General features: G+C 44.8%; 1 protein-coding gene across 6 annotated transcripts in view; it reads left to right on the top strand.

The window, feature by feature from the left end:
- The window catches only part of LOC128892254 (zinc transporter ZIP11), a 65,778-nt gene that overhangs the window by 18,565 nt on the left and 27,036 nt on the right, over nt 1-20,177 (top strand). For 4 of the 6 annotated variants that reach the window (XM_054152533.1, XM_054152535.1, XM_054152532.1 and 1 more), the window contains exon 5: nt 749-1,006. The exons of 1 other annotated variant lie outside the window; for it this stretch is intronic. In XM_054152533.1, coding sequence (XP_054008508.1) covers nt 749-1,006 — 258 coding nt within the window. Of the gene's footprint in view, nt 1-748; nt 1,007-4,218; nt 7,517-20,177 lie in introns of those variants that run through there. One more of the 6 variants, XM_054152536.1, reaches the window with a different exon arrangement.

Here is a 20,177-nt window from a genome sequence, read left to right as displayed (position 1 = left end):
TTACAAATGTTATTACCGATCGTTGAGATTCAGGTCCAAACGTCTGAATCGTCCAAGAAATATATAACTCCACTGGTCGAGGCATTTGAACGATTCGTTTGTTTTTAATGGGTGGAGAATTTTTATATTGGTGGAGTTCTTTGGTTGAAAATTAATGAAATATCCATATGTTATCTACATATTATCTATAACATCTATTATATAATAGTTCGCTACAAGATTTCACTGTAATAGATTCTAAATGACAATTTCCATTTTTCGACTTCTTGTCAGCATTTCAAAGATTTAGACCAGTGTGTAAGAATTATCTTCAGGCGTCTTTGCGAGTACAATGAAATTTCCGAACGAGATGATCGTCGTGGTTGGACAGGTACACCGAATGCCATGGAGGCGTGATTAGTTTCCATTGGCGAGCACTGAAGACCGACTTAGAGCGGCCATCTAGGAAGGCTCCGCAGCTCTCGCGGGCATTCGACTCGGCCAGATGGAAAAATCTAGAGAATGTCGAAGCCGTCGACCAGTTTCAAGAACTCACCGCGATCGCGACCAGAGGAGAGTGTGCAAGTTGGCTCGTGCAGAGCCACCTTGTCTCTTGGGTTTTATTCTTATCGTTCGATCGCGATGCACGTTGCTTTCTTGCTTCTCGCTAGGAACTAGCGTTATTTCTGCTTCGACCGATCACAGAGTTGCGCGAGGTATTTATTTATCGAATTGCGAATAAGGGTTGCGTTTTTCATTTTTGTTCCAGAAACCTCGCAATCGGAATCGGTATACAGAATTTTCCCGAGGGATTGGCGGTGTCCTTGCCACTTCAGGCGGCAGGGATTGGCACACTGAAGAGCTTCTTCTACGGCCAACTCTCGGGGATGGTGGAGCCTCTCGCTGGTGTCATTGGAGCAGCTGGAGTATCTCTCGCCGAACCTGCGCTGCCTTACGCACTTGCCTTTGCTGCTGGTGCGATGATCTATGTGGTGATCGACGACATAATTCCGGAAGCGCATCAGAGGTTTGTATGTCGCTTAGCGTCAAACGATTTGTTTGTTGATATCATTTTGCTAATGTATGGATGTCTCACATCTCAAATCCCATCTTCCCTGGATACCTGAAACGTTGAAAACCCTATTCCGTTTAATTATCCGGGGATCGCTTTATTTGGAGAAGGCTTGATCCCGATAACGTTTTCTATCTGGTACCTCCACTGTCTCTCGTCGTTTCTCTCTTCTCTCTCGTTTTTGTTGCGAACGCAAACGCGTAAGAGGGGCCCAGGACGATACCCTCGAGGAGAAAGAAATTTGTCGCGGGACGAAATGATCGCGTTGAGGTAAGCCGAAGGAGGATGCTTAGCGTCGTCTACGGAGGTATATAGACGCGCGCATACACGGCGTATTTGGGAACGATTACGGTACAATGGCGCGTGACGGCAGTGGCGTAGTTAGCACGGCGTCGGTAAAACGGACGTAGCGAATTTCTTTCCCAGGCCCAGCGGCCTAGCTGAAGGCGCATTGTCATTATAATTGGCTTCTTTTGTATTTCGCGTGCGATCTAACCGCCCTGCCCGGATACCCGAGCATACACCGTGTATAAACGCGCGTCTCCTGAGATAGTAGGCCTCGGCTCGCTCCCTCGGGAACCCTCCTGGGCCCCGGAAAACACAAAAGTGAAAATGGATCCCCTCTCCTTCTTCTGCACGGGTAAACCGTTGCTCGACCTCCAAGTGGCAGCTCTCGCTCATGTACACCGCGTGTGATCTTTTTCCAAAAGAGAGACCCAGGGAAGAGAGTACAATGCTCGCTCTTCGTCGGCCTCGCTTTGCTTTCTGGTTTAGCAGGACGACGGAGTTTCTTAGGAAAGGCAAACGGGCGCGCGTGGACGTAGCGAAATCCATTCCCGCGGCGAAGATCGAGCGATATCGCGCGGAGACAAGCAAAGGGACAAGGACGAGAGAGATAGAGAGCGAGACGGTGTGGGACAGAGAGTTTGCGAGATCTGGGAATCGGATAGTTTTCGTAACGATCACGCGAGAGAGTCCGAAACGGGGACTTGGGAGTCAGTTCGACGCGAAGGATTGGACCTTCGTCGCTTCGGAATCGAATTTTTCTCGGCAAACGGGCAACGTTCAGAGGCCCGGTGAATTCTTCGAACTCAGGTCGCTCGTCGTCATTTGCATGGCTTTCTGTGCTCGGTGAAAAGGTATGTCTCGGGTTCGCTGACATAGTCGCGAGGCTGTTAGCCGGCCAACCAGGGGGCTTGAGCATTTTTCGTACGATGATTTTGTGCGCGAGCAAGGTGCGTTTGGGGAAACTGCACCCTTCGATTTAGTAAGTGTACAGTGGGGGTCAGGGATATTGTACGATTAAATTTATAAATTGGTAATTGTTATGATCGTTACCTTAAAAATAATTTTAATATTCAACAGAGTACAAACAGATTCTCTCAACTAACCGGTTAAGCTTTTACATGTTTTGAACAAATAAGAAATTACGAATAATTACTATGGAAAAATTGTATACAATATGAACAAAGATAGAGAATAAAATGGAACGACGATGTTCATGTCCGCGAATGCAAAGCAATTCTTTTCGTATTCAAAATAAAGACCACCGGGGGTTTAAGTTTAAGTGAAACTGCTCTTTCATGTGATACGAATGAATAAGGATTACCTGACGAAATTTTAGTTGGAGGAATACAATGGTCTGCACCTACCCCGTGCGTTGGGGTAAGCGCACACCTGGGGCTTAGATTTACATAGCTACCTTTACATGGGGTTGTGTTACATAAGTGTGTTGACCTGTTATTCCTAATCTAGTCGCGGTATTAGCGAAAAGTGGTGGTCAACGCATTATGCTGTTCTTCGATATATAAAGCCAATATAGAAGGTCGTTTACATCCAACGGTTTCATGAAAATAAGTGGAAACACGCATTCGTGGATTAACCCCAAATACACCTTATTCGTGCGATCGGTTGGGCTGCAATTGAGAAGTGTGTGGGGTTGTACAACTTGTACGTCATGCTTTGTGGTAATACGGTATTATGATACTTACGTCGTTGCGAGGTCACGAGGGTTTTAAAGGGTTGTATCGAGGTGAATGCGTAACATTGTCTAGAGAACCTGTGGTATAAATGGTTCTATCTTAGTGGCAATTTAAACATGTTTTTTTACATTTAATTTGGTAGAAATATTTTAAAATAAAAGAATACCTCCTTTCACTCGTACGCCAGGAAAATCGGCCATCGCGACTGGATCGCAGGGGACAAACCGTGCATGAGACGGTAATGGCTAATAAAAATACAAATTTCTGAGGCACACCGAAAGGAGGTATTTACCGCGCGGATATGATTGATGTGGTAGAACGCCCACCGAAACACAACGGCGCATTTTACCAGCCGTTAAAATTGATGGGCGTGTATAATTTACGAAATCAACAAGCCGTGACGTGCAATACCGGGTACACGTGTGTGTTGCTCGCGTGTGTGCCTGTTTTGTGTATGCTTAATCCCTACTTGTGCCGCGAAAACCCTTTTATTTCTCGCCATCCTGTGGTATTCTTTCTCTCTGGCCGTTGCTACGGCCATACCTGGATGATCTCCGACACGGCGCGGCGCCAATCCCAACTTCTTCCGCAGCTACACTCCTCGCATCATTTTTCCATCGATTCCACCATCGTGTCCCTGATCGCACGTGCTAATCGACGTTTGTTCGTGCATCGACCCACTAGTTCCTCCGCCTCGCAGATCCAATCCAGCCGGCAAGGTGTCTCTGCGAAGCTGCCATCTCACTTTGTAAAAGCTCGTAAATAATTAAGAGTTCTGATACCATTTTTAATAGTTCTATAGTTCCTGATCAATTAAAGTAATATCAATTTGATAAAGTTTTATCAATTAGATATATATATATAGGATAATTTTTTAAACAAGACAAGATTTAAATAAAATCTGAAATCTATCCTAAAACTCGTTTGATTTTATCAGAACTCATCGCATTCGAATAAAAATTCGTTAAAAGAATTATCCGATAGTTCTATGTAATCGATAGACCTGTTAGTTTAATTGATCAGGAACTATAGAACTATCGCAAATAAAGTCAGAACTCGTAACTATTTACGAGCTTCCACAAACTGAGCTGTCAACTTTACACAGACCGCCTAGGCAAAAGCATGCTCGCGTTTAGCCAATGGATTCCCTCAAAAGAAAATGTTTTTCTTCCTTTCTGATTGCAGCGGGAACGGTAAACTTGCCAGCTGGGCTGCCATCGTTGGCTTCTTGGTAATGATGTCCCTAGACGTCGGATTAGGGTAAACCACAGCGCGTCGCGCGAAATTCGAAGGCACACGCGAACACGAGGGTCGATTCTTGTCGTAGCTTTTCCATCGAAGCTGTCCCGTGGGAGGACAAATCGCACGACACGTCGATCGTTGAGTTATCGATTGTTCCTCTCGCGGGTACGTCGACTCGCGTGTCGGACGGATCGTTTGTTTCTGGTGTGCTCGAGGTTCACGTAGATCGTGATCGATGGAACGCGACGTCATCGATTCAATGTTCGAATCGGATTGTTTTCTTTTTTTTTTTTATGTATATATATTAGGAAAATATCGGGGTCAATTCTAAGCGTTTCCCGCGTCGAAACTATCGAAATGTGTCTTCCATGAATCTAGTCTTACTTGATCCGATTCAGGAGTCAATTAGATCAATGAGACGTCGACCTTCGGCAACGCTTTAGGAGTTGTTTCTGCGCCGTGATCGTCGTTGCACGCGACGGTGGCGCAGAAAGTTTCACGTTTCGGACATTGAAATCGCTTCACTCAGGGAACGTTTTATATCCCGGCTCTTGTTTTCCCTGTTCGATGTTAAAATCGAGAGGTCGATGCATCGCGAAGCGCAGGACCGGGGTTGGCGTCGATAGCATTTCAATTCACGTGCACCGTGGAGAAAAACCGGGTAATTGCTTCTCGAAGTTTTCCTGCCGTCAAACGAAAACGGTAGTTAATCATTCCTTGTACGAGAAATAAAAAAAAAAAAAAAAAGAAGAATTAGAAAAAAGTGAAAACTGGAAGCAAAAGCGACGATCTCGGACCGCGTCGCGTTCGTTTGCCTTTGGCGGACGAGATTGGAAATACGAGTTCCGCGCGACGTGAAGCTCGGGGAAATTTCCGAAAAACCGCATAAAGTATTCAAATTTGAAGGAAGAATCGTTTTGATGGTCGATTACTGATTTAGTACGCGTTTTGACACGTTGAACGCAAGTGGATCTGGAGATTGATTGTGGTTCAACTTAAAAATGAATTTTATAATTTATAGGGTAAAAGAAGATATGTTTATACATGTCTTTGATGCAATTTGTCGAAACATTTTGAACAGAGGTTGCTTTTATTTGTGTTATGATAAATCATGGTTTTTTCTGGGTCAATTTTTTGATGCGATAGATTCTAATATAGTGTAACAAATTGGGGTCCGTGTTCAACGTGTTCAGCGCGTCGATCGAGAACGATTTGAGCGAGGAATCGTTATGATTCCCTTGTGTCGCGTTACGCAAGACTCTTCGTGTCTTTCTTAAATGAGTTTTCTCACGGATAGTACGAATGTCGCAACCACGAAGTATCTCCCGCACGACACGCACGCAGTCGTTTCGAGCATGTCGGGTAAGTGCACGCATATTTATTATGCTACATCCGCCGATACGTCTTTGCAATCCACTTGTCGTACGAGATCGATTCGATGGCTCAGGTGCATGGACGTACAATTGATGCGGCGCAATTATCGGATGTGGGGGAAGTCGTCAATGTTGGACCACTTTGAATAGTTTCACTCGTGGGTGGAAAATTGAATATTTTTTAGGAAGGGTAAGAAGAGAAATAAATTGATATTTAAGGTAATTAAACAAAAATATATATATTAGAGGATATTGGAAGAAATGATAAAGTATGAACGTGTATCAAATTAACGAGGATCTTGTATTGGACTGGAGGTATTTTTGAATTGCTTGGCTAATAGCAATAATAATCAAATTCTCTTATGAGAAATGACGACAAATGTAGATATACAGCAAGTATTATTAAACTATTTGGGATAACAACTGTCTGGGCCCTGATAGAAAAAGTAATATATGCGGATGTTTATGCAAACTCATATTTTCAAGGATACAGAAAAAGACTAGAAATGTAAAGAAAAATATTTTACATATTTATATATTTTTGCATTTGTACACATTTTCATAGACTTCCTCATATTTTCATTTGCCACAAATGTATAAACATTCGCACGATACAATCTACTATTGCTATTTAACAAATTTTAACTTCTAAGACCATGAAAACAAAATTCACGATGAACTTGTTTCGTTTTTGTTAATATTGCCATTGTCTGTAATAGACACATTGTCTGTTCAAGTGTAGGTAAGAGCTTGTAGTCAATTTACGTGGTCCAACCTTCTAGAATAGAATTGAAAGAAAAAGCAGCATCTTGTACTTGAACAAATGGACTTTTTACATCCACTAGAATGGCTGAACCTTTTAATTCATTGTTCAACACCTACCTGTGAATAGTGCACCCCCGATAAGTACAATAAATCAATCAAAGAACCCGAATTACAGCTGAAATCACAACACTGGTCCAACGTAGGCAACTTTCCCCTACAAAATGCACTATCTTAGATTTCAGGTGCACCATCTTAACTCTTAACTGCCTCTTTACCATTTTCTTTATTTCCGACTACTTATCTAGCGAAGAGGTTAATTTGATCACGATCATTGTTTTTATACATGTAAGTTATACATGTAAGATATAGAGAGTGTATTTTCGAACGTAACGAGTGTCCCGATGTAAACGTAAGAAATTTGCACGTGAAATTCACAAACGGGATGGATCGAAAGTCGTCGACGTCGAAGAAGTTGCTCGTTTGAAAGTTCGGAAAATCTCTGTTAAAAGAAACGGGAATAGCATTTCTGGTGTTTGTCGGTGCAATCGCGAACGCGTCGATGTATCTGAATAATTTTTATCCGGGGCTTCTTCGACGACCCGAATTTAGGCGACGTTGTTACTTGAGAGCTGAAGAATCCGATTCGCTGCTTGGTTTATATTAAACTAATGTACGTGAACTGCAGTACCAGTCGTCGTATACTTGGCGATCGAAGTGATGCTTTCAGGAGATTTTTCTGGACAGTAATTAATTCCATAATTCCATCGATTACTAGTTAACTCTAGATAGTTAATAATTAATATTATTTCAACGGTTTGTTAAATTACAATCGTCACTCTACCGTTGAAAAGTGGAAGGTTTGATTCGGACCAAGTTTAGTCGAATGTTCGCCACAAATATTTTTGATTAACATATCGGATATCTGTGTATCATTGTTCTTTTTTTTTTTTTACGATGCAAACATCGCGCCAAATCGAGCAACCGACTCGACTGCTTTAAACTTGGCTCGATTGCTCGATTCGCGAGTACGAAAACCTTCCTACGCTAGGACAAGTAAATTGTCTGTACAAAGTGCAATAAAAGAAAATGAATTACGACTGTTACACGACAATCGAGCAGGATTTTTTGACTGTTCCTCGCCCCGATCCGGTCCAAAGCGTGTCCCAGGAACAATCGAAAATTATTCGCGTTCAACTAAAGTATTAACGTAAGGAAAAATAAAGGAATTAAAAAATAATAGGAACAAATCTTTCTGGATTCCACTCGATGACTTTTCCGATGTCGCGTTTATTCGTGTAAGTCATTTGTGATGTCATCGTGAGTCACTCGTTCTGATTCACTGTTCATAGGTTGCTGACCACGGTTCTAGGACTGCTTTTCATCCAGGGTTGAGGATCCAGATCGCTCGGTATCGTTTGCGCATAAAGCTAACAATACGACACGATGACATAAGCAAACACCTCAATTAAATCAGTGATGCTGAAATGAATGCGCTCTCGATAGCCACAGTTATACGTTTGTATAACTCGTTTATAAACAATTTTTTTTTGTCCTCGGAGTACAATATCAAAGTAAACAAGTATTATCGCACGAATACACGAGTATTAATGCGTCTGAAGATTGCAGAAAGTGTGATAACGCTAAACTGTACCACTTTCAATTTATATCAAAACTGTATATTAAAATTGCGATGGAACTTCGATTTAACGGGCTAATCGGAGAAAACCATTTGCTACCAGGCTTAAACTTCGCTTTTTAGTTGGTTAAACATTGTATTCGTTTAGTAGCACCCTGATCCCTTCTGGGACCAACGGGTTAATCAGCGCGGCGTGGAACGAAATACACGCGTGAAGAGGTTAGAGGCAGGAAGGAGGACCGATATCGACAGGACAAAGAGAGAGAGAAAGAGAGAGAGAGAGAGAGAGGGGGGGGAGGATAATTGGAATATTGTGCAGTAGTCGCTAGGTTTTGATTGAGGAGGAATTGTCCGAGACGTGCGTGTGCATCGGACGGAAGGTTGGTCCGGTAAGTTTGCCAAGTTTTCCATAAGGTAAGATTCGGTGAAACGAACATGCAGTATCGGCGCAGTCGACGACGCAACCCCTCGTCTCGCCCCTCACACCGAAGTTGCATAACCCAAAGAGAGTCGAGGCATGAATGGAGCCGAGCGACAAGGACGGTTGCACCGCTCGGTTCCCCGGTGCGAGTCGACCCGAATCTGGTGGGGATGACGACCGAGAGGGACGCATCGCGGTATCCGAGAGAGAGAGAGAGAGAGAGAGAGCAAGACCGCGGAACGTACTAACGACAGAGAAACAGAGCAAGAGAGATAGAAAGTGAGAGAAGGAATCATAGGCTGTACAGAAATGACGCAGTGCTCGACAGAATCCAACGAGAGGAAAAGAGCCAGATACAGAACGGTTAGAGAGGATGGCTGGCAAACATTCCTGCGGAACAGAGACAAAACAGTTTCCTTCCTCTACGTCGGACGAAGAGGAACACGGGATGTGTCCGTGGATGAAAGGGGAGGACGCGTCGCTCGAGAAAAATACAGATATACATACATTCCTCGTGTCGAGGAAAAATCGGTGGGAAGTTCGGAGAGAGAGAGAGAGGGAGAGACAGAGGCGTGGATGCCGAGAAACGTGGCGGCAGGCGAACGTGAAAATAGAAGCGGCCGGATGTTGAAAGTCGCGGGATCAGGGAAAATGATGGTGATAATACCGAGGAAGAGGAGCGATAGGCGAAAAGGGATATCGGAAGGAAGGAAGGAAGGAAGGAAGGAAAAACTAAACAACGACGGTGCGGTAATCGGTCCGGCGATGTTAAGGGGATGCGTCACGTGGTGCGTCGTACTGTCGTTGTGCGCACGGTCGACCGAACGAGGACAGGGGGGGCGGCGGAGGGGAGGTGAGGAACCGAGGGGGATAGGGCGACGCGTTGCATTGGAAAGCCGGAGGAGCACCGGTGCTGCACCCGTCAGCAGTCTCACGATGCACTTTGCCCTGCGCGTCTCCGACGCAGTGGGCGCACGTGCGGCTCGACTCGAACCGACACGATTCGACTCGACTCGGCACGACACGACGCTACACGATGACGAGTTTCGACGCGACGCGCGAACGAGACCACGCGAAATTAACTCGTCGCGAGCGACGACAGTGCTCTGGCTACACGGTGACGAAACATCTCGACTTCCTGTTACTTTGGTTCGCGCAACGCGCGCCGATTCGGAAGCCTTTCCTCTTTACCCATTGCGTTATCTCTCTCTTCATTTAGATTTTCGACCTTCTCCCACCTTTCAAACTCGTATGGACAAAGTTAAACTTTTTTCGAATACTGGGGGCCACCAACTTCCCACCCTTGGACGTTGGCCTCTTCGTTCTCGCTGTCCCGTCATCCCCTCCACTCCGTTTCGTCCTCTCACCGCCCCCGCCGCGTGTAACGTGTGCTCGTTATTACATAACAGTTTCCACGTTGTGTCTTTTAGGATGACGACCCGTTTACCATGATTCCTACCCTTTTCCTTCCGGTCTCTCGCTTTTTCTCGTCGACGTTCTGCTTTAACTTCGTTCCGTCACGTGTCGCGACGACTTTCTCGCGTTCACCCACCTCAAAGGTTCGAACGTCTGTCGTCGACCTCGAGAAAAGAGGCTCGCGATTTAACCACAGTTTTTGTTTTTAGTTTTTCTTTGCATCGTGCATTTTACTTGCCACGGAAATGCGTACGACCTTTTGCCTCCGATGCCCCCCCACCATTCCCACGTGCCAACGAACTTTCTACAAAAAGTAATCACCGACGTACAGCTAGCGCCGGAAGTCGTAGGAAGATGTCAATTGTACAACGCTATCTTGCGAGCGAACCTATACGTCAATTAAACGGAAATAAACGAGCAGACCGATATTCTGCGTCGTAATTATTTCCTTCGTTAATTGTCGCCGCGGATAGGCAGAAAATTTGGAAGATGCGACAACCGGAACTTGTATGGAGTGCGATCTAAGGATACAAAGGAGCATACATTATTACTTCCCCATCCGGGTTTCCGAGTGAGTACGACTTCAGATTAATCTTAGTTGATTTTTCTATCCTGTTTTATTGCGAATCGCCGAGTTCACTAGGTGTTGTAATTTTATTCGATGACTAGGATTTTCTAAAGTATTTATCGTTTCACAATTTATTGCTGTGTTGTTGAAGCTGTTTATCGTTCCTCGTAAATAGGGGAGGAAATGAATGTTTCTAAGCTTTCTGCCCGAATATGTAGATTTTTGAGAAACCTATATCTCGCGGATGATTCTTACGAGTCTGTTCGAGACGGCTTTTCGTAGAGGATTCTCCAAAAGGGACGTCAAGATTGTCTTTTGGTAAAAACATAAGTTCATTTTGGAAACCTGTTTATAGTAGAATAAATTTAGTATTCATTTGACAAGTCATCAAGTTTTGTCAAATAATTGTATACCATTCTACACGTCTCACGTGAAATTAGTCGTTTCGTCGCATTGTACGCGATCGATCCCGTCGAAACAGCGTGGAAAACAAATCCAGTAACACCGATTAACAAATTGTGGTTCCGTGTAACGAGAGAAACCCCTCTCTCGCCCTCTGCTACACTTTGTGGGAACATTTGGCAGTGGCACATAGGCGCGTTTGTGCTGTAGTAGGTGTACGCCAACAAAAGCGTGTGGGTTTATATATAGAAATAGCACCGACGGAACAGCACCGGAAGTGAAGGAGTTCCGCCCAAGCCTGAAGGGTCACCGCACTTTGAAAACCGGGATCCAAGACTGCACGTATTACGTTTACTTGTCGGAATTCTATCTATGTCTGTTTCTCGAGTCCGCGCGTACGTACGTGGAGTACCGTTTGTTGCCGTGCAACGCGAAAATTGAAGTTGCAAAACAAAAGCATTGTTCTGGAGCAGTGATTCTTAACCGCTGCGTCGTGGCAGGTCGGGTTAGATTGTAGATATGTTTGCTAACGGGATGAATTTTTATTCGTTACAGGCTGTAGAATTGTTAATATAATTTGGAGAAAAAAAATTTAGGACCAAAGCTTTTTGATGGGACGCAATTTAAAGAAGACCTAAAACATACATAGATGATATTTTATATACAATATATTCGAACAGTAAGAATAGTAGAAACCGTGTACCATAAATGAAAAAATGTTAAGAATCGCTGTTTTATGGAGTCCTTCTGGAACGAGCTAGTCTACATAGATATTTCTTTCTCAACGTTTTTTTTAGTATTCCCATGGCGAACGTGTGAAATTCGACCGCAACACTGTTAACCGATGCGTCTCGAGCCCACGGGAAACATTAAAGAGGATGTCGAAGGTAGCATCCACGGGCGGAAATAAGGCAGCCGTTCCTAGGAGCAAGATTTAAGGTCTTGACGGCGCATGAAGCGTTTCCCTCGTTAACGCGTGCAAACGTTTCCATGCTAAACGCGTGACTTTATGAATGAAACCACTACCGAGCGCGGTAGTTCCTACGCGATGGCAGTAGTACTCGCGTTTACTCGCTCGTTCCACGTAGGAAGGAAGTCGCGGGCGAGCTAGTATTGTCCGTTCCAGCGGTGGTGAGCGTCGACCGCGACTGGTCAATTACCCGGTCAATATTTTTACGGCAGGATGCCGCATTCAAGGAAGTGTAACTACGTCTGCAGGCCATCTACAGGGTGCTTTTAATCGCGTCGATGTCTAATGTATTATTCATGGTTCAATTAGGTACCGTCGAATTCGCGGCGACTCTCGCGTAACGAGCCGTAGATGCATCGCGAAAATTGCCGCGACATCGATGCTTCCTCGACGATCGTGTTTATATCGAAAGTCGTCCTCCTCATCTTGCCCATCGAAAGAGGAGAATATTCGCTAGAGAAGTATAGGTGGAGGTCTGAGGTTTACTGACATCGAATAGCATTCGATTTCAAACGGGGTTTATTTATATAGACGTTTTGATTAATTTAAGGGAGATATACGAGTGAATTGAAGTACTTATTTAATTATTTGTTTTTGGGAAATCACGATTATTTTTTATAGAATGATTATTCTTAGAATTTCGTGTCTTATGTTTCTTTTGTGATTTTCTGTGAAGTCAGCAACGTGCTTGGCAAACTTTGAGATCAAAAACAAGGCCACTTTTACTATTATTGAATATTCGTTAGGGTACCGTCGAGACGAGACGCGTTCCAAGTAGCTCGAAACAGTGTCGCGATGGGCCACGTCCGATCGAATTCTAGGCCGCCGACTGGCGACTCTATTTCTAAACTCATTTCTATTTTCTATTTGCATGCGCCAGCGTCGTCACGACAATTTTGTACGTCTGCGATATTTCGAGGAGTCAGCGGTTACCCTGTCGCTTCGCCACTCCTACCGGATGAGTGTTTCGAGAAAATGTAGTCAGTGACGGTGCGACAAGAAAATTTATCGATCGATCGATAGTCTCCCACGAACCGTTTCGATCGAGTTTTCAGAACCCAAACCCACTGATAAGCGTTGCACTGTTTCTCAAACTTTTTTCAATTTTAAATCCTCATGGTTTGTGAAATCCAGAGTATTTCTCGTCAATAACAATCTAGTTACAGCACTCAAAGTCACGTTCCACCAACGACGTAAACACTTTCTCAATTATATGATGTCAACAAAAAAAGTTGTTGACTACATCGTCGACTAAGCCGACGAACTTGTCGGAATTTTCCAACTGCCTCCAAAATATTGAAAAACACTGTACCAGCCGGAAACAGAGTCTTTCATCGCGTCGAACGATTTCACAGAGAATTTATGGCGGATAACGCAAACGGCAAAGGACGATACGACTACTCTGTTTCCGTCAGAATCTAATCGTATCCGATCGAGTAATTAGTGCATACTACTGAGCGGTCATTAAGCATTGGCATTCTCTAGGTGAACGTCACGCGGCCACTTTGCGCGACTGTGCGCTCGTAGCCATAATAGTTGCAATCGCGTTCGCCTCGCGTGCGAGCTGGTACACCGTCTAAAGGCGATAAGCGATCGACGCATCGGAATTCTCGTTACATAATCGATCGTTGATATATATCGCCTGTCGCGCGTTTTCGGAAAATCGGGCCCCCGCAGTGCCTTCCACGCAAAGGGTATCGGTATCGTTGCACGCACGCGCGCCTAGGAAAACACGCGTAATTTCGAAAGCGCCTCGTTCATAATGCATGAGATCTTTATGGTCTGCGTATAAAACCAAATTCACCTCGACATTGACTTTACGCAAATCGCTGCCGCATTTCGTTGACCCAGCACTCTGGAACGTTTCGCGTATGTCGGAGCGTAAATCCACGTTTCCATGTGTACCTGTGACGACAGATCGCGCTTTCGAAGGCGACGATCACCTTTGGGCTGGGTTTAAACGGGTGTAAGACAGCTTATTGTAATTCAAAGCGTGAAATCGTTGCGGTTTGAAGTTTGATTTAACAATTTAACGAAAAAAGGAATACTCGGGGTACATTTAAGTGGCCCATCTTCTTTTTATTATAAAACAAAATCTTAACGTCCCTTTTGGGAAATTCTTCTTACATAAAGTACATACATGAGCAGAATATTCCATTTTATTTGAAATTTTGTTCTCCATGAAAAGTTTGTCTATCTTAGCATTACACGTTACATTATAACCATCTCTACCCAGCTTAAGGTGGTTGAGCGTATCGTGCGCCATACGTTGCACACGTGGCTTAAGGGTTTATATACCGTCGTTGATATAATTTATCAACTTTAGAGGATTTGATACGAATATAGAGATTTTTTCGATGAAATAACCGCTCGATATATATAGTGCTGTCAACTTTAAAATGTTGGACGCTTGAGTCTCTACTAATTTTTTTTTTCTATTTCCAAAGCTTTCTGAAAGATTTTCACGTAATCTCTTTCTATGAAACACGAAAAATACTACAATCCCCCTTAGGATCTGAATTTATTTCCGTGGAAGTCTCGCGTCGCGTTTTCACGAAACCCTGAGATTTCGAGGGTGCAAGAACCGCGAGGGGAACGCGGTGCCCTCCACTAGAGCGTTACAGAGCGGAGAACAGGATGGCATACGGTCCGTTGAAAGGATTTTCATTGCATGCGCGCTAGGCGTGACGCTAGAGTAGCGATACATAGAGGCAAAGTCTAAGACGGGGAACAAGGGAGTCAGCCATTTTATGAAACGACTCAGCCATCTCGTCTACGTCTCGTTTCACCGCCATTAGAGCGCGCCACGTTCACGAGATTTGGCGAAAATACAGACACGGGTTTCATAGTTGCGGACAATCGCAACTACGTGTTGCGGCATCCTCGATACAGCCACCGAGCGGGAAGTTCAAATTAAACGTAGTTCCACGCGAGGAGAGCGCGCGCGTCGCTCGACACGCGACTCTCTTTCGCGAATTTTCCCACGTTTTTCTTCGTTTTTCTTGGTCTATTTTCTTGATCTATGGCAGGCTCGGTGGTTAAAAGGACCAGTGTGCACGACGAAGCGCATCAATCATCGGCCGTTCCTCGAGAGTGGAGTTTCAGTCGCATGTTCGATCCACTTACGCTCGATAATGCCCCATCTTTTCAACCCGTAATTTCCGTGTTTTCCGACCTCGTGGCTTCCCCCACCCCGTGTGGTCCGCGCACGCTTCACGATGTCGCGAAGGTGGCGGATGGATGAAAAGAGAGATTCCGGCACGAGGAGAAGGCCGAACAGAGAGAAAAGGAGAGGACGACGTGCTACGTGGGGAGAACGAAGGAAAAAAGTATGCGGTCGCTGCGTGCGTGCGAGAGAGACGCTCGCGAAGGATCGGATTGCGAGAGGGGCGTGGGGGCTCGTGGCGGATTTAGGCAGGGGGTGGGGGGTAGAAACAGAGAGAGATAGAACGGGGAATCCACGAGCGATCGGCTGCCCTACTCAGTCCTCGTCCGTCTGCCAGTCGGTCATCTACGGTGTAAGTTTGACAGCTCGTGCCCTTACGTCACTCGAGTTTTCGACGAGCTCTTGCGCTTCCGCGAACTCGACAGTGTTCTCTGGTGTGCCTTCGTAGTTGTTGGAAGAGATACGCATCCGTGGGCACGATCAAGTGTTATTGTGAAACGTTATCCTCCCTGTACCTAAGTCAATCATTTTTGGATTTATACAACAACTACTCGTTTATTCAAGATCACAGATCGCGTGTATCTCGTCCATCGACTATGCTTCTCTCGTTGAAATTCAGTGTCGTTTTCCCGAATATCGTTACGATTTCGTTCGATCGCGATTTTCCATGGAAAAATCGGTATCGTGTCGCGCAGTACCACGTTCCCTTTTTTTATCCACCTTGAAGATGGCCGATTCAATTATCCACCTCGAAGATAATAATCGACAGTACCGTCGTGACGTCCACGGACACGGCCAACATCTATAAGAACGTAAAAGAAGGTATGTGTCGTAACGAGATGGTTTGAATGTGTTCGTCAACACCACCGCGGTATCGCGTGTACGTGTGACGCTCCGATTCCCGTGATAGACCAACGTCACGTATGTGCGACGATGATTTTCTATTTTATGGCCGTGTTAGCAAAGGAAGTTGGAGCTATAGACCAGTGTTGCGTGTGACACACCGTTCGGAATATCTTAGTCTATATAGTATATTTCGATTCGCATATAGTTTGAGTATAATTGCTAGGAGCATAGTCTGGTCTGTTTTTCGAAACGATTTTCCGCATTAACGGTGGACTTGGGTAGCTAAACACGGTAATGCTTCAAGTATTGCTCCATTTATACAACTTAGAAGAAAACTTTCTATATAACTGTGTATTAGTCTAGGTTGATATTAACTTGTGCGTGCTCAAAAGTAGGCTTTTGATAGATAAAATATTAACACTAAAGCTACCAAACGTTGTACTTGGAATTTTTGTCTAAAATGACCCAGTTATTAATGCCTTTTGTTGGAAATTATGATGTCACAAAAAAATAGAGAACTAATAAATATCGATAAGTTCTTTTCGCCCTCTCTCCCTATAATTTCAAATATAGTAATTTAAATATACGTCATTGGTAGTTTTAATGTTAACGAACAACCAAAAGGGTTTCCCGATCGCAGTGCTGGTATCGGGGGGATTCCCCCGGTACCTCCGGCGTGGCTCGCGTTGCGCGAAAACTCGAGGAAAGAAAATTAGCACCGTAAGTGCAAAACTCGCTCTGTACACCGCCGTTACGACGACGAGCAGACTTAGTATTAATAAAGTCGTCACTGCGTAAACGGTACGCTCAGAAATCGAGCGAATGTCATCTATTGTCGTGATCCGCATCGATTAGAAACATATTCGTTACCGAATTGCGTCTAAAAACCTCCCCAACGACCATGTTCTTTTTTCGCGAATGAAAGCCACGGTTTGCAGGACCATAATGGTCGTCTGTCGGATAATCCGTAGTCGCTTTGACGCTCGATCCTTGCGTCGATTAACGTTAATGAAGTTTGAGTGACGCATACGCGCATCATCGATGATTAAAGCGTTAATCTCGGCAGCGTATCTGGGAATTCGCAGACTCACCGAGGAAAAGGCGAAACGGTTCTACTAACGCGTCCGCTTTCGAGCGAGTCGATCGGAAGTGTGTGCTCGGTGTTCATCCCTATTTCGCGCGTCGGTGAACGAACTGGAGGCGGCAACAAAGAGGAGGTGGCGACGGCGGGGGCCAAGACGAGCGGGGAGGGCAGCTTCCGCGCGCGAACTTTTTCTCGGACGAGCGATCGCCGATCGTGTCATAGTTTTCGGTCGGTGATCCTCGACCGAGGAGAATCAACGAGCTCGACATTCAGGCGTCCGTGAAGAACAAGCGATGAAATCGAGGATGCGAACGGACTGCGCGCGAAATTTTACGCTGGACGGCCGTGTGTGTGTAACGCACGTGCCCCCGAGGCTGCGCACGCGCACCACCGTACCCCGTTTGATCTCGCGAATGGCGCAAGTAGATCCGCGCGTATTATTAAATAGATAACGACCATAAATTTGGGCAAGTTACATAAAGGCGCAAAAGTGCGCGTTAACGTCCAACCGTTCTATTTATGTACCAGCGGCGACCGGCGATCTAGGACAGTGACTCTCAAACGCGTTTCTCGACTTCTGATCGCGGCACTTGTTAGTGGATACCCTTGGGATCTTTGAGGGTGTCGCGACTGTTTGTTTATCGAGAAGGTAAATACATGTTATTGTGTGTATTTGAAGATGGAGAAGCAGCATATTTTATTATCAGCGTTTATTAATTACGTCCCATGGTAGAATCTCTTACAGGAGGCAAATAGTGTGAGCTATAGAGAGTTAATATGTAACGGGAACAAAAACGATTTATACATAGTAATAGAATAACGAAATTCTTAGTTGTCCACGGTGAATTATTTTATTCCATTTCGCTTGAAATAGAGTATGTACAGTAATTACATTCCGTGTGATAAAATATTTCACCGCAATAGGAACCTACAACAGTAAATACTATTTATCGTAGTATACCGTACATTTCATGCGCAAAGTTTTACGTTGGACGTCTTCCAGAAAGTTCCAGACCCTATCCACTCACAGAAAACGTAACAAAGATGACTTTCTTGACCCGGCAAAAGCACTTTATCTATTCGCTTCAGTATTCTGTAAAGCTTATCGTAGAAAAATATTCAATTTTATTCCACGCTATTTAATTCCTCTTCACTTGGAATAAAACATGTCAAATTCTACTTCGTTTCATTTATTATCCAACAGGAATCGCCAATCTGTTATCTCCTGTTGAACGAATAAAGCAATCGAGCGTCGCTGGTCGAGAAAGTCATCGGGAACACTGTCTCTGTTTATCGTTGCCCGTATGTCTATTTGCCTTTTATCAATTTTAGAAGCGATAATTTCTTTTCCGAATTGCGAGATCGCGAGAGAGTCACACGCGTAGACGGAAATGTGTGCGTTTCACGCGCTCGCTCTCTGTACAGAGGCTAGAACACGCGTGGTTTTTTTCCATCCGCGCGAAGCCACGGACGAGATCGGTTTATCGAGGGAAAGCCGGGAATAGTTCGCTGGATATTCGTCGGGCGCGCAGTAGAAAGGCCCGTTTATGATCAGACGAGTGTTTACACGTCCGCGCGTCGCGGAAAGGTTCAGACCAACGATTAGGCAAAACCCACCTTTGAATAAGGAAACGAGAGACAAAAAGATCAGCAAACATTAGATTTATTCGTCCGTCCACAGATTCTTACGTCCATGATTAGGACCAAGGCTTTATGACCATTCGCGACATCGAAATCGAAGGTACGTAGTGTACCTTCGTGGCGCCACGACGCATCATTGGCACACTTCCAAACGAATCAGCTTTGTCTATTTTCGTTGATACCGATTTCTGTAAATCATAGGATATCGTCTACGTACCCTGTCGGTGTTTCCTCGGTCGAAAAATCGTTGGCGTTTCCGGTGAGTCTTCCCTTTTTCGAGGAAAAGAGGAAGAAGGAGAATCCTTATCCGCGTGTTACTTTTCTTAGTGTGATCTGTCGTAGGACATGGAAATATCGGAGATGCATGTTTCGAAGTTAATTGGCTCGTTAGTTTACGAGAAATCATGTCGATCAGTCTGAGAAAGTAGTTGTAGGAAAAACGTGTTTAAAGTTCACCTTCTCTAACTGCACCAAGTCAGCTTGGATTCCCTGTAGTTTCGTTCCTATTTAAAGTTTGGTACGATAATTGGCTTGTGTATTTCGTATCAGTAATATAGAAAAGTATGATTACGAATATTTTCTATTAATATTTTTCTTATATCATTTGGGGTGGGGTGATATTGCTATTGTTTCTATATTAATTTGCCCATTTGTATCATTAGCGCAACACTCCCTTTAAACCTCACCTTCGCTCCTCGTATCTCCGCTCGATCCCTTATCGGTTGCATCCAATTGGTCGTGGAAAGCACCAAACGCGTCTCGCTCGAAACCACGTCGCATGCAACAGGTATCTGGCTTGACGTCACGATTTCAGGACGAATAAAGAAAGCGCGATGCATAATACCGCGTGCAAGAGCGAAGAGAGGCGTCGCGGCGAGGGTGAGCGTCGGCGGCGATCCCCCGACGGTAGATGTTTCTACCGCTCGACGGTGGCGTCGTCGGTGGAATCATACACGCGTGCATACTCTTTCAGTTTTATCTCTCCGTTTTTCGCGTTCATCTCTGTCTCTTTTCCCGCATTGTCGACCGAGAGAGACAAACTTAGCCGAGTCGGAGTTGTGTCACCGCGACGCCCTGTTATGCGACTGTTATTCAACGTGCGCGGAAATGTGCGCCGGAAACGGAGGATGTAGATATACCTAGGGAACATCCACACCGACAAGCGTTTTCTTTACCGTTTAGCGACGCGCAGTCCTCGACTCTTCGCCAAGGAAACCGATACGCATTTACAGAAACGAAAGTTTTTCGTGTCTCCTAAATATCCTCGTTCCTATTCCACGTCTTTACTTGCTCGATAATCCAATTATAAATGAATCTCGTTCTTTGTACGAAAAAGTGAAATAATCCTGCATACCCTAAACGCTGTAACAAGTAAACAAGCTCTAGTTTTGGAGGTCCTTGAACTGGTTCGTAGAGTGTTAGAAAACTCTGTCCAAAGCGTTCTCGACCTTCCTGAAACCTGGTAGAAGATTTCCAGCGAGTCGAAAGTTATCGGAATTATCGTTCCAGGAAAATAAATATCGCGATAGAATGCTCTTGCGCGTTTTTCGTCGATTCGACGTCCTTTCTGCACGGGCACGTAGAGTCTGGGGTGGGAGAACAGTACCTGGCAGG

The sequence above is a fragment of the Hylaeus anthracinus genome, unplaced genomic scaffold (genome assembly GCF_026225885.1).
Source record: "Hylaeus anthracinus isolate JK02 unplaced genomic scaffold, UHH_iyHylAnth1.0_haploid 12002, whole genome shotgun sequence".
NCBI lineage: Eukaryota > Metazoa > Arthropoda > Insecta > Hymenoptera > Colletidae > Hylaeus > Hylaeus anthracinus.
This window is presented reverse-complemented; position numbering and strand designations above follow the sequence as displayed.